At 42.7% G+C, this 14,181-nt stretch overlaps 1 protein-coding gene across 1 annotated transcript in view; it reads left to right on the top strand.

The window, feature by feature from the left end:
- The window catches only part of lrp2b (low density lipoprotein receptor-related protein 2b), a 56,054-nt gene that overhangs the window by 6,689 nt on the left and 35,184 nt on the right, over positions 1–14,181 (top strand). Inside the window, exons 8-31 of the mRNA XM_036141799.1 lie at positions 1,110–1,253; positions 1,767–1,883; positions 2,074–2,202; positions 3,059–3,228; positions 3,330–3,553; positions 3,758–3,964; positions 4,078–4,280; positions 4,355–4,495; positions 5,364–5,573; positions 5,666–5,858; positions 7,026–7,151; positions 7,289–7,419; positions 8,387–8,524; positions 8,668–8,943; positions 9,031–9,270; positions 9,360–9,482; positions 9,577–9,693; positions 11,295–11,672; positions 11,778–12,026; positions 12,855–13,063; positions 13,147–13,331; positions 13,448–13,676; positions 13,758–13,935; positions 14,019–14,147. Of these exons, the coding sequence (XP_035997692.1) occupies positions 1,110–1,253; positions 1,767–1,883; positions 2,074–2,202; positions 3,059–3,228; positions 3,330–3,553; positions 3,758–3,964; positions 4,078–4,280; positions 4,355–4,495; positions 5,364–5,573; positions 5,666–5,858; positions 7,026–7,151; positions 7,289–7,419; positions 8,387–8,524; positions 8,668–8,943; positions 9,031–9,270; positions 9,360–9,482; positions 9,577–9,693; positions 11,295–11,672; positions 11,778–12,026; positions 12,855–13,063; positions 13,147–13,331; positions 13,448–13,676; positions 13,758–13,935; positions 14,019–14,147 (4,446 nt within the window). The remainder of the gene's footprint in view (positions 1–1,109; positions 1,254–1,766; positions 1,884–2,073; positions 2,203–3,058; positions 3,229–3,329; positions 3,554–3,757; positions 3,965–4,077; positions 4,281–4,354; positions 4,496–5,363; positions 5,574–5,665; positions 5,859–7,025; positions 7,152–7,288; positions 7,420–8,386; positions 8,525–8,667; positions 8,944–9,030; positions 9,271–9,359; positions 9,483–9,576; positions 9,694–11,294; positions 11,673–11,777; positions 12,027–12,854; positions 13,064–13,146; positions 13,332–13,447; positions 13,677–13,757; positions 13,936–14,018; positions 14,148–14,181) is intronic.

Below are 14,181 nucleotides of genomic sequence, written 5' to 3'. Positions count from 1 at the left end.
GCCTTTGCATTTTTTATCCAGAAAATACAGGCATTCTAAATCCTTTTAAATTTGACAACAGCACCCTCTGCTGTTTTATTTGTAATAGTATAACTCGGAGGTCTGTTGATGAGTAAACGTTTAAAAAAAGCTTAACATATAATGTAACTGATGTTTATCTTTAGTATTAATGGGTTGATATTATTTTTACCATATCTTCAGCTCGTCTATTTTGGGTCTCTGTATTGATGATGTCACTCATGGCTGGTTAAATGTAATGTTTTCCACAGGCAGCAAACATTTTTACTTCGTCCTTTTTTTCTGGCTACAGGTGGGAGTCAGCCTAAAAGCCTTTTATATTGTTGGTAATATTACGTAGTTAAAGTGTGGCGATGCTGAAAAATCTTAGCTGTTGGAAACTATTGCCACATAATGGATTGAAGTGTTATACATTTTGAAAGGGATTCTGGGTAATCTTTAGAGCAACAGCTTTAATGCATTAAAACAGAAAACAATAATAGCTGAACATGTTTAATCCTGCAAAGGGGGGCACAACCGGAAACATTTTAGAACCACCAATTTAAACATTGTGGGAAATTCACTGTTTAATTTCACAGCTACTTTTTCCTTGTATTTCTGTATTCAGATTAGGGCTGGATGGTAAATCAGTAACAGTATATGTCGATAATATAATAAAAAGGGTAAATAAAAAGTTCAACAGAATAACAGTTTTCCTTCCTTTTGCATTCTAGCCTATCATGTAGGTTAATATTACAGTCGTTACATCCTCCCAACCAATCACAAACAGACTCAGGAACGCTCCGTCACTAAGCTCCGCCCCCTTTAAAGAGTTTAAAGAGCATGCTTTCTTTTTAAAAAACTTGCAGTTTTGGTAAAAAAAAGTTGGTTGAATAAAGGGTTGAGTTTGAATTCAGAGTTTGTGTGTTCTGTATCTAAAAATAAGTCGCTAAGCAACAGCATAAAATGACCAGGGCTGCGCTTAAAATATATGTTTTGAATTAGTTGATAATTATCGATATCGATCGATATGATTTCTATTTTATCGATATATTTTTTCCCCCTACATCGTCCAGCCCTAATTCACATATTTGGGTTTGTGTGACTCTCAGATAGCGACTCCCGGGACTGTTACCCCGGTGAGTGGGGATGCCCAGGCTCAACGGCATGCGTACCAGTGGCTAAAGTGTGTGACGGCAAACCCGACTGTCCCGGAGGAACAGATGAGACCAACGCCACAGCGCAGCAAACATGCGGTACGTTTTTCCACGGACGAATAAAAGACAAGAGAAAAGGAACAGGCACTGAAATCGTTCCTCAAGACTCCGATGCATTCTGGGGGGGGGAAATAAATTCTACATGATTTATATCTGCTTCAGATGTGGAAAAACTAAATGATTGTACTAAAATGTTGTTTCCCGGAGATTCAGAGTGTTTCACAGTTTCAGCACATTCCTTTGGCAGTAAATCACAGTGCTAAGGTTATAAACACATTTTATTGAACTCATAACTGCTAATCTAGTAAGATCTTACTGTAATCATCGCAATTATCTCCTATTTTTCCCTGTCTTCACTCACTTTTATATTAAGATTAACCTTTGCTGGTTAGTGATTCCCAGTAAATCACAGCAATGATTCTGGTCACGCCGATGCTCTTGTGATGACGTCCTGCGTTATCTTCTCTGTTGATGATAACAGATCTGTAAAAAAAAAAAAAAAGACCCATTAAACAGAGCTGGATTTGAACAGGAGGTGGTTTTTATTCACAGGCCTGGACCGCTGCTCCGCCTTGAGCTGCGAGTATCTCTGCCACCCTTCTCCCCAGGGCGGTGCCTGTTACTGCCCTGAAGGATTTATAGTAGCCAACGACAGCCGCTCCTGCGTAGGTGAGTCAGGTGTTGTTGTTTTTACAGGTGTGGATCGCTTCCCGCTCCACAGAAAGGTTTGTAGGGATCCTGCGCCTGTGTCAGCAGCGGAGGGCTGAATTTACAGCCTTAATTTCACAGCTCTCTGCTTATCGCTCCCCACTGCCCGCCCTTTGACTCATGAAACACGGCGGTTTGCTCTGCTGCCCAGACTATAATGACTGTGAGATCTGGGGGATCTGTGACCAGCTCTGCGAGGATCGTCCTGGGACGCACCACTGTAGCTGTGCAGACGGCTTCTTCTTGGAGCAGGGTCACATCTGCAAAGCCAACGTGTCAGGTACATCGACTTCTGATTTGCATCTCCATCCAAACTTAGTGGCACCCTTGGTAAAGACGTGTAAAAAAAAAAAAGCCATAAAATGAACCCTTTCAGGGTTGATTTTACCACGTTTTAGATTATTACCACCTTATCAGGCCCTATGACAGCACAATATTAATTCCTGATGCTGTGCACTCCAAACACTGGGATGAAGCCAGTGAAGAAACTACCGCTCCTGTTACCCTGTTACGTTCCTCTCACATAAAAAGAACCCCAGAATCTGTGCTTCCGGGTTATTTCTGCGTCTCTGCTCTGTCTTCTCACACCCCCAGTCAGTTGTGACAGAAGGCCGTTCCCACTAAGCCTGGTTCTGGTTCTGCTGGAAGTGCCTTTAGATGACTTTTTGTGAATTAGTGCTATATAAATACACTGAATTAAATTGAACTAGGTTCCCAGAGCTTTGGAAGAGTCAAAAAGACCAATAACATCATGCATCCTCTACCGTGCTACACAGTGATGGGCATGAGGTACTTTTTATTTATCTTTAGTTTCTTGCGAGAGTTTTTGCTGTCAAAAAGTTCAGTTTTATCTATGTGACGCGAGAACATACTGGAGGTTATGGTACCAATGGAGTTTAGCAAACTTTCCACATTTATGATTCATGATAGTTAGACAGAAAATACTTTTTTTTTGGCCTGCCTTTGATATAATTATTTTTTTTTACATATCTTTGCCACAAAAGGGTGGATAGCCAAGCAGATGACATTTCTCTTTTGCTTTTGTGTCTGTAGATTTTAAAAGGCAAATTTTATGGTGTAAAATGCTCCATATTTCACACATTTTCCCAACTACGCGGTTATTTTTGTGTTTTTAGCTGGGCTGCCACAGCTCATTTTTACCAACGGGGGTGATGTGATGATGGCTGACATCCACGGACGCTTTGTCAGGACTCTGGTGCCGGCACAGGGCAGAGGTTATGCTGTAGGTGTGGCCTACAACATTAGAAGTAATTTAGTCTTCTGGAGCGATACAAATACCAAAAAGGTCAGTCTGGTTGAGTGTCTGGTCACCGTCTTGATCATAAGCCTCTCTTTTGTTTGCAAAAGCCAAGCTCATCAACTTAAATCCTTTAATCTGTTTTCCAGGTTTATTCTGCCAACTATAACGGGGAAAATATTAAGGAAATTCTGACCACCGCAGTCCCGAATGTCCAGAACCTCGCAGTGGACTGGGTCAACTCCAAACTCTATGTCCTGGACGCCAGTCTGGAGCGAATCGATATGTGCGACTTCGATGGAGCGAATCGAGTCACGCTGGTGGCGGAAAACCTGGAGACTCCTCACGGCCTCGCCCTGGACCCTACCGTTGGGTGAGCTCACAGAGAACCGCGCTCATCGAAGCTCATGGGTGTTGTTCAGGACATCGTGACGATAAAGACGCACTAACCGCACTCAGTGTTCGCAGCAATCATCAGTCACATTACATTGCTTGATGTCTTGCAGCCCTTCGATTTTAGCTGGATGTATTTGCTGTTGCATAGCATGACCTTTCAGTGTTTGCTTCTTGTTGGCAGCTACATGTTCTTCACGGACATGGGTGTCAGCCAGGAGAAGACCAAGCTGGAGCGGGCCTTCATGGATGGCAGTAACCGCGTGGAGCTCGTCAAAAGCAGGCTGGGTACCCCCACCGGGATCACCCTGGACATCATAACAAAGAGGATTTACTGGTCCGACAGCCACTTTGACACCGTGGAGACAGTCACATACAGTGGTTTGGACAGGTAACGTTTGTTTTGCGCGCGCTTTTCTTGCCACCCGGGGAGAAAGAAAGAGACAGTAGTGCCTCGTTCCTTCTTGATACGACATCTCAAGTGTGCGTGTCTGCTCTTCTCAGGAAAATAGTCCTCAACGGTGCAACGCAGTCTCCGCATCCTTTTGGGATGGCTGTGTTCGAAAACCACGTCTTCTTCACCGACTGGTCCAAGATGGGGGTGATCAGAACGAATCGCTTTAACGGCAGCGACCCAACACTCCTCTACCGGACAGCCAGTCGTCCAGGGCACGTCGTCGTCTCACACCCTGTCGTGCAGCCTTTTGGTGAGAAGATGCACGTTGCTCTTGTCAGAACATCAGAGTCGACCGAGCTGATCCCACCTGTCTTTTGCCTGCAGTGATGAACCCATGCGGCAGACACAACGGCGGCTGCCAGCACATCTGCGTGTTGAGTCACCGCTCAGACAACGACGGTTTGGGCTTCCGCTGTAAGTGCCGCTACGGTTTTGATCTGCAGTCGGACCGTCGGAGCTGCTTCAGTGAGTTTCCCTTCTCTTCTGGTTTGAGTTCCTCAATGCACAAAATGTTCCAGGTTCTGCTTATTTAATGATGAAACTGTTAGAGAAACTGTCAGTACTTCAGACATGAGTTCCAATTATGTAATTTTTTGAATTGAATTATATTTTTGTCTAGAATCCTATCTGTCTGGGAAGTGCTCAATGGCAGCATGACACCGCATATTTTAGCCTTTATGGAACAGACAGCAAATGAGTCAGTTATAGGGCTGGACGATAGTTCAATAAGAATATATATCAATCGATAGTATATCGATCATAGAAAAAAAAGGTCAATAAAGAGTTCAATAGAATAATAGTTTTCCTTCCTTTTGCATTCTAGCCATGTATGTTAATATTACAGTCATTATTCCCTCCCAACCAATCACAACGCAGACCCAGGAACGCTCCGTCACCAAGCCCCACCCCCTTCAAAGAGTTCAGATAGCACATGTGGGTTTTTTTTATTTTAGTTTTGGTAAAAAGTTGGTTGAATAAAGGGTTGAGTTTGAATTCAGTGTTTGTGTGTTCTGTATCTAAAAATTGGTCGCTAAGGTACACCATAAAATAGCCAGGGCTTCACTTAAAATATATGTTTTGAATTTGTTGACAATGATCAATATCGATCAATATGATTTCTGTTTTATCAATATGCTTTTTTTCTATATTGTCCAGACCTAGTCAGTTGTTCAATGAGATGCTAGGAATAAGAAAATAAGCGCTTCCTTAATTTAAACAAAAAAAAACATAAGCTAATAACTAAATCAAGAGACCTAAAATCTATAAATAAAATGAAATAAGAGATGCAGGTCGTGATGTTTCAGTTGTGACAGCAGTCTTCCTCTTTCCACAGAGGTGAAGGACTACTTGTTGGTGGCCTCCTCTCTGGCCGTGCGAGGAATCCCGCTGAACTTATCCCTCCAGGAAGACATCACCCTTCCTCTTAGTGGACTCGGATCCTCCTTTTCTGGCTCCGCCGTGGAATTTGATGGGAACGAGGAGGCTGTGTTTTACAACGACAGGTCCAAAGGACTGGTTTACAAGTCAAACCTCAATGGCACCGGTAATTACACGAGATGTGTGAGGATGTGTCTGTTGTGCAAATGCTGTAATTTGGGGGTGGTCCTCATTCCCTTGTTCCTTAAACACCCTCAGGTCAGCAGATCTTGACCGGCAACAGAGTGGGAATTGCTGATGCGATGGCTTATGACTGGACCTCCAAGGTTTTGTTCTGGACCACGTCGACTTACAGGGCGGTGGTGGCCTTCAGAGTCACAGACAAGTCCAGGAGAGACATTGTTACAGGGCTGAGATACCCAAAGGGTATTGCAGTGCATCCGAGTGCTGGGTGAGAACTTGATCAACAGTAAACATTGCTGAAGAATAGTTTATTTGAGCAGTAGATCTATGGTGCCTTGCAAAAATATTGATACCGATTGGATTTTCGTACATTCTTGCAAAAACCTAAATAAATTTTTTGGGGGATTTTATGTGATTGACCAACAGAAAGTAGTTTATAACTGTGAAATAGTGTGGAAATGATCAATGGTTTTCATATTTTATAAATAACATTACAAATAATGGCATATTTAATCAGTTTTCTTCACACAGTTACCCCTAAGTACAAATACTAGCAAACAAACTGTTCATAAATAAGGTTAATCTATCTTCACTTTAATCAGGATAAATATAGCTGTTCTGTAAAGAACTGAGAGGTTTAGTGAGTTAATGAACAAACCAAAGAACACATGTGGTGACAATAAAGAATCTTTTAATATTTTGAATCTTTGAATATCAGAGTGAAGTTGTGGTAAAGTTTAAAGCAGGGACTTAATAAAATTGCTTGAAAACATAGCTAATAATACAAATTTGTGTGCCATTAAATGTGACAAAATAATAAAAAGAAGATATTTCTTCTTTCTAAAAGATTTATACTTTTGATTGTAACAAAAAATGCTTCCACAAAGTATTGAGTTAGAATCATTGTATACAAATGTGTGGCATTATTTATATTTATTGATAAAAAAAGAACAATGTATAATTTTCATTCCACTTCCTAATTATGACACAGATAATATAAGATACAATATGCCAATGAGATATGTTGACATTTGTGGTTATATTGTTGTTACGACTCGTCTAGGGTTGCCAGACCATAAAATATTAAAGAGTTAATCCATTCTCTTCCCATCCCCAACCAGTTCACACATGTGAAGTGGTACATCTTTAGAAAGTGATTTATTTACAAGAAAATTGTTTTAAAGGTACGACACAAAATGGAGCAAACAACTTCAGAGAGATTTATGTGCTGATATAACAAACAAAAGGCAACTGTCCAAAAAAGAAATGAATCAACTTACCTAATGCAGTATAAGTAAACAAATGACATGACCTAACCTCCCTAACTAAGATACAAATAGTTTTTTTTATTTATTTGGAGGACACTATATGGACAGCATGCAGCGTATTAAGTATTTTTTGTTCTTTAATTGCTCAATCAACCGGTGCTCCACAGATACTTGTTCTGGTCTGACTGGTATCGTCCAGCCGTCATAATGAAAGCCTTCACTGACGGCAGCAATGCGGTTCCTCTGGTCAACACAACACTGGGGTGGCCGTACGGACTCGCTCTTGATTATACGTAAGGACAACGGCGATATATGTTGTGTTCATCTGTACAATTCCACCGGTTTCTCCTGAGACATGCTAAAAGAAAGCGATACACGCATTCACCCTCTGGGGTCACTAGGTGATTAGCTGGGGTTTCTGTGTTTGCAGGATGGACAGGTTGTACTGGGTGGATTCCCTTCTCGATCAGGTCGGCCACATCAGCATCGAAGGAACCGACCGACAGACGTTTACCAGCATTGGCCAGATAACTCAGCCGTACTCTTTGACAGTTTATTCAGGTGATCTTCTTAACCGACCATCACCATTTGCAAAACGTCATCTTTTTCTCCATCTTTAACAAATACAACTGAATTGCAAAGCCTTACAATTCCTAAAGATTCAGGTGTATTTCCTTGGGAAGGATGCTTTGGTTCCTGTTCTGATTCACTGATGTCCAAAGGGGACTTAATTTACTGTGTACACAATCTACTGATTGCATTATAAACTGGGATGGGATGTTAAAATCATGTCATTAATGTTGTTTTATTGTTACAGAGGTAATTTTATTTTTGTCAGTGTCAACTTTTTATATAAAGCACGTTTTAATACAGATGCCTCTGTCCAAAGTGCTGTACACAGTGACAACAGAACATGTAAATATGTATATTCATACAAAATAGCAAATACACAACACAAAATGAGAATAGTTAAAAATACTGAACACTTTAAAAGAAAAAAAAATATAATATATATATATATAATATATATATATAAGCATATATATATATATATATATATATATATATATATATATATATATATATATATAGAATGAGACACTCTTTATACAATGTCAGCATTTAACGTTGCCTAAAAACAAAGGATAAAACTCCTTCCTCAAGCAGTTTTGTAGCAAACCCTTCAAAAAAACGAAGAAAGAAAACAACAACAATGGCTTTGGGGTAGATGACAGGGACGTTGTCTTGGTGAGTTAAAGCATCTGTTCATGCACACACACACACACACACACACACACACACACACACACACACACACACACACACACAGTAGTTTCTTCATCCGGTCCGGTCCAGGACGTGAAGGAGCACCGCCGTTTTTTTGCACGTCGTTTTGTTGTAATCCATTTCCTCCCTACCTGCTAACCTCTACAGGTCGTTAGAATAACGTGAGCACGCCCTAAGAGCTCACTTGGATTTCTGATGAATAAATAATAAAATGCTGACGTAGCATTTTTCTGTCCTGTAGACTACCTGTACATATCTGATACAAGGACTAGGGCAATATTTGAGATGAGGAAGAGGGACGCAGGAGGAAGCATCATGATCAGACAAGGAGTCACCGGCATAATGAACATCAAGGCCTACACAGCCGACCTCCACAGCAGTGAGTTCACACAAAGCAAGGCCCTAGCACCTTGTTTAGGCACCTAGACATAAACCATTACCTATCTATTTAAACCAAAACATATGTATTGGTGAGAGAGAGACAGGAACCTGCTGATCTCCCATCTGTCCTCGCTCCTGCAGCCCTCTCCAGCCGCTGTAACAAGGTCCCCAACGGACTCTGCAGCCACTTCTGCTTCCCCACTCCCTCCTTCAGCCGGGTGTGCGGCTGTCCCTACGGCATGAAGCTTCAGGACAACCAGAGGGACTGCGTCAAGGACGATTCCGTCCCTCCACCTGACAACTGTGGCGAGTACGCCTTTGAATGCGACGAAGGACGCTGCAGGCCCAACTCTTACCGCTGCGATGGCGTTTTCGATTGTGTGGACAAGACCGACGAGGCCAACTGCACCGATGCAGGTAAATGCGTTTGTTGGGGGTAGCTACTGGTGTTATTGAAGCAGTGAATTGAGGAAATGAGCTGATGGCCTCGTCCGTCGTCACCAGGAGCGACGTGCTCTCCGTATGCCTTCACCTGCAAAAACAAGCGCTGCATATACTCCAGCTGGCGGTGTGACGGCCTCGACGACTGTGGAGACGGCTCAGACGAGCTTAACTGTCCCACTCGTGTCCCGAGCACCTGTGCGTCTTCCTACTTCACCTGTGCTAACCACAGGTGCATCTCCAAAAATTGGGTGTGCGACGGCGACAACGACTGCGGGGACGGCTCTGATGAGCAAAACTGCAGTAAGCGTACCTTCATCTGTTTTCACTCCCCTGTGACTCTTTGTGAAAGTCTGCACACATTGAAGGGCTGGGCTGTGTTTATTTCCCAGATTCAACCATCACCACATGCCCTCCCGGCTACTTCCTGTGTCCGGACCACCGTTGTATCAGCAACTACTATGTGTGTGATGGGGACCAGGACTGTTTGGATGGCTCCGATGAGAACAACTGTGGTGCGTTTGGGATTTCTTGAACCGGTATAGGTAGCTTCTGGTTTTGTTGGCTTATCTTTCCCACATCTTCCCTCCTCCTTTCCAATCGTTACAGAGTTCTCCTGTCAGTCCTATGAATTCGCTTGTGCCAGCGGCGACCAGTGTGTCAGCTCCTACTATCGTTGCGACGGCGCGTTCGACTGCAGGGACCATTCAGACGAGCGGGACTGCCGTATGTTGACCAGATAAATTGATACAAATGGCTACGGTTTTCATCATTGGCATGAATGTCATATGCTCTTTTTCCAGCGAGGAATGATAATACAATATGCAATATAAATCAGGTTTAAAAGCAAGGTATGGGTAAACAAGTTAGAATTTTCCAGATTTATGCTTTTCAGCCCAATAAATTTAATTCAATTACATTTTATTTATATAGCCCCAATTCAGGATACATGTTGTCTCAATGGCTCTTTACAGAGTCAAATTCAATCAAATCGTACAGATTGGTCAAAAAGCAGCATTCACTCCTCCTGAAAGAGCGTAGAGCCACAGTGGACAGTCGTCTGCATTGTTGATGGCTTTGCAGCAATCCCTTATACTGAGCATGCATGAAGCGACAGTGGAGAGGAAAACTCCCCTTTAACAGGGAGGAAAACCTCCAGCAGAACCAGAACCAGGCTCAGTGTGAACGCTCATCTGCCTCCACCCACTGGTGGTTAGAGAAGACAGAGCAGAGACACAGAAAGCACAGAAGCTCACATTGACCCAGGAGTACTTTCTATGTTAGATGGTAATAGAGGATGATCTGCCTCCCCTGATTATGTCACAGCTAACAGAACGCCAAACCAGGTGTACCTACTATGAAGACAGAACGAAAAGTTAAAAGATGAAATATTAACAACCAATGCAAATTGGAGAACAGTAGGAGAACTCAGCAGAGTGAGAAAAATAGACCCTCATGTCCTCCAGTAGCCTAAGCCTATAGCAGCATAACTATAGAGGTAGCTCAGGGTAACCTAAGCCACTCTAACTAGAAGCTTTGTAAAAAAGGAAAGTTTTAAGCCTAGTCTTAGAAGCAAAACCACACACAAACACAAATGCACACACACACATACACACACACACACACGCACACACACACACACACACATAATTCTTACTGGGTATTTGACCACACCTGAACGGGATGGGATCCCAACATAGGGTCTGCTCATAAATTTTCATGGTTGAGGCTTAGGCATCCTTCCAAATCTCCCATGGTCCGTTTTGGATCAAGCTCGTGTTGCAGCACTCTGTTGTGTCCAAGTTTCAAGCATCTGATCTGTCAGTGAAAAAGGAGACTTGTTAAAATGTTCAATACCAACCAAATAACGTGGCTGAGTGTGATAACCAACCATAAATTTACCAAGTGTGGTTTCTCTGCAGCCTGTTAAGTGGCATTGTCAAGTTGTGCGCTCAATTTTAGATTTTTAAAATGCTTTGAGATGGTTTGCTGCGTAACAGGGTCAGGCACTCCCATTTCTTGGGGGCTGTTGTCCTCAAATGTTTTCCGCTCCAACATATCCCAGACCAGTACCAGACCTAGCTCCTCAGCATGTCACCTATCCTGCAGGAACATGCTAAGGTGTAGCACATGTGATTCAGGCATTTTCTAGCACATAAACATCTAAAACATGCAGGACACAGCCCTGAAGGGCACGGACTGCCCAGCCTGTGGCAAAGTCATTTCACCTTGTGTATGTGAACTTCTGACTCACACTGTAAATGAATTAGGTAAGGTATATTGACCAGTGATGCTCAGAGTCTTACATCCTGCTTTGGGACTTGCAGCAACTCGAGGTCCGGGCCTTTGCCACGACGACGAGTTCCAATGCCAGACCGACGGTTTCTGCATTCCAGACGAATGGGAGTGCGACGGCCATCCAGACTGCGAGGACGGCTCCGATGAACACAACACGTGCCCGGCTGTCACCTGCAGCTCCTACTACTTCCAATGCGCCAATAAAATGTGCATCCCAACGAGCTGGGTGTGCGACGGTGAAAATGACTGTCGGGACATGAGCGACGAACAGAACTGCCCCACCCCTCCCTTCAGCTGTCCGTCCGGACAGTGGCCGTGCCCCACCGACCAGGTGTGCATTGACCTGGACAAGGTGTGCGACGGCCAAAGAGACTGTCCTAACGGAGCAGACGAGTCACCGGTCTGCAGTGAGTTTCTTCTTGTTGCGCTTCTAGTGTATGCCTCAATAAATAGCCCTCGCAGAATCGAAATAAATACATAATGCTGGTCGATTTTAATTCACTTCTTTAAAGACCAAGATGACTGTGCACTGAACAACGGAGGATGCAGTGACGGTTGTATCCAGGGACCATTTGGAGCGCAGTGTACCTGCCCACCAGGGTTTCAGCTCCTCAATGACTCCAAGACGTGTGACGACATCAACGAGTGCCTGATCCCCGGATTCTGCAGCCAGCAGTGCTTCAATGAGAGGGGAAGCTTCAGGTGCCACTGTTCAGACGGTTACCTCTTAGAGCCCGATGGACGCACATGCAAGGTTACAGGTAAAACCAAAACGGAACATAAAATAAACCTGATAAAGGTTAAAATAATGTAAGGACAAGAATATTTAGAGATATTGTAGATGTTGGTAAATATAAATATAGCTATTTATGTATTTTGGCTATTTTAATAACTATTTTACTGCTATTCAGCAAAACAAAGGGAAATTAAGCATTTAAAAAAACTTGAAGTTAAAGTTTAGGTTTACTTTATTTCTGTTATTACGCATTTAATAATGTATATTAGGCTCTCTGGTTCTACAGCCAAAGATGGCCTGTATATTGTCTAGCGAGAAGGCAAAATAAATAAATAAATACACCTTTATATATTTTACTTTAAAAAATATTTTAGACTTAATTCAAAATGTGGTTTAAAAATTATGTTTTATTTAGATTTAGAACAAATGTTTTTGTCCTTCAAAAATATTTCCGTTATGCTCATGATTTGGATTCTAATTGTAATTTTAAAATGTAGTGTTTTTTTCTATTTATTTCATACTTTTCTCTCTACATCTTCCTAATCTATATTTTTATATTCATTACTCCAGTAATTTAGGATTTTTTTTTTGGTTAGATTTTATTTTTAAACTAAGAAAATCAGGCAATTTCTGCTGTTTTTCCCATTTTCTTTTCATATCTTATATAAATCCCTTTTATAACCTGTGGAAAGCGTTCTGTTACGCCTGCTTTCATGAAAAGTGTCCTAATAGTTTAGTTATTGAACAGAATAAAAGCAAAGCAACCAGAGTTCTGATCATACTATAACATCTTTTCTTGGAGCGCTGTACTTTATACACAGAACCATGACTCATTATATTTTCTTGCCTTTAGACCCACAGGCTGCTGTACTGCTGGTAACAAAACGCAGCCAGATCCTCTCCAACAGGCTCATCATGAGACCACCCGTGATCCAACCAGTGGTCACGGGTTCAGGCATCGTCACTGTGGACTTTGACCGCGAGACTTCCAGAATCTACTGGGCTGATGCCACTCAGAAAAAGATATGGAGAGCCTTTCAGAATGGAACAGAAAAACGAGAGGTGCGTTTGACAGAAAAAACAAACAGTTAAATGAACTCTGTATGTATATGCAGGTGTTCAGCATTAACATTTCACTGGTTTAGGTGTTTTCCAGCGGTTTGATGGTACCAGAGAGTATCGCCGTGGACTGGGTGGGTCGGAATCTTTACTGGACCGACTCTGTGCTGGAAAACATCGAGGTTTCCACTCTGGACGGTCAGTATCGGAAGGTCCTCTTAAACAAAAACATAACCAGCCCCCGTGGACTTGTTTTAGATCCCCGCAACCAGTAAGCACATATTTTCTTATATTGTTTATTTTTAATCCGTTTAATGTCATTCCGAATGTGGGAACCCCCAGCACCAGCCCTGATAGACGCCTCTCTATGAATAATGTTCATTGCAGCACCTACCTGATGTTCTGGTCCGACTGGGGTCAGAACCCCCGAATTGAGCAAGCCAGCATGGACGGAGCTGCGAGACGAGTAATTGTCAGCACCAAGGTCTATTGGCCCAATGGTTTAGCGCTGGATTACACCACCCGCAGAGTCTACTTTGCAGATGCTTACCTGAGATATATTGACTACTGCGATTACGATGGTAAAAACCGCCATCAGGTCATGGCAAGTGACATGGTACGTAAAATCTGCTTAAACAATGTTAGAATGGGGTAAAGTCTTCATTTTCTAACAAATATTTTAAACTGCCGGCATCAGGTTCTCCAGCACCCACACGGTATGACCATTTTCGAGGACAGCGTCTACTGGTCGGAGCGCTACACCAGCAAGGTGATGAGTACCAACAAGTTCCACGGTGGAAACATCACAGTTCTTTTCAACAATATCTACCAGCCAATGGGTATCGTTATGGACCATCCAATCAAACAGCCAGCAGGTATGTACTTTAGACATGTAATCCCAACGTCTCGTATGACGTTGATCAAATTAATGGTTTAAACAATGCTCTTTGGTGTTCAGCCATCAACCCTTGCCGAGAGCACCTTTGCACACAGCTGTGCCTGCTGTCTACCCTGAGACCGAGGTACTACACCTGCCACTGTCAGTCTGGCTGGAAGCTGGATTCAGACAAACGCACCTGCATCAAAGGCAGGTTTCCGACATTAAAATCTATCGTCCAGTT

This window comes from Fundulus heteroclitus, chromosome 10 (genome assembly GCF_011125445.2).
Source record: "Fundulus heteroclitus isolate FHET01 chromosome 10, MU-UCD_Fhet_4.1, whole genome shotgun sequence".
Lineage (NCBI taxonomy): Eukaryota > Metazoa > Chordata > Actinopteri > Cyprinodontiformes > Fundulidae > Fundulus > Fundulus heteroclitus.
Note: the sequence above shows the minus strand (reverse complement) of the source record. Positions and strands in the feature narration are given on the sequence as shown.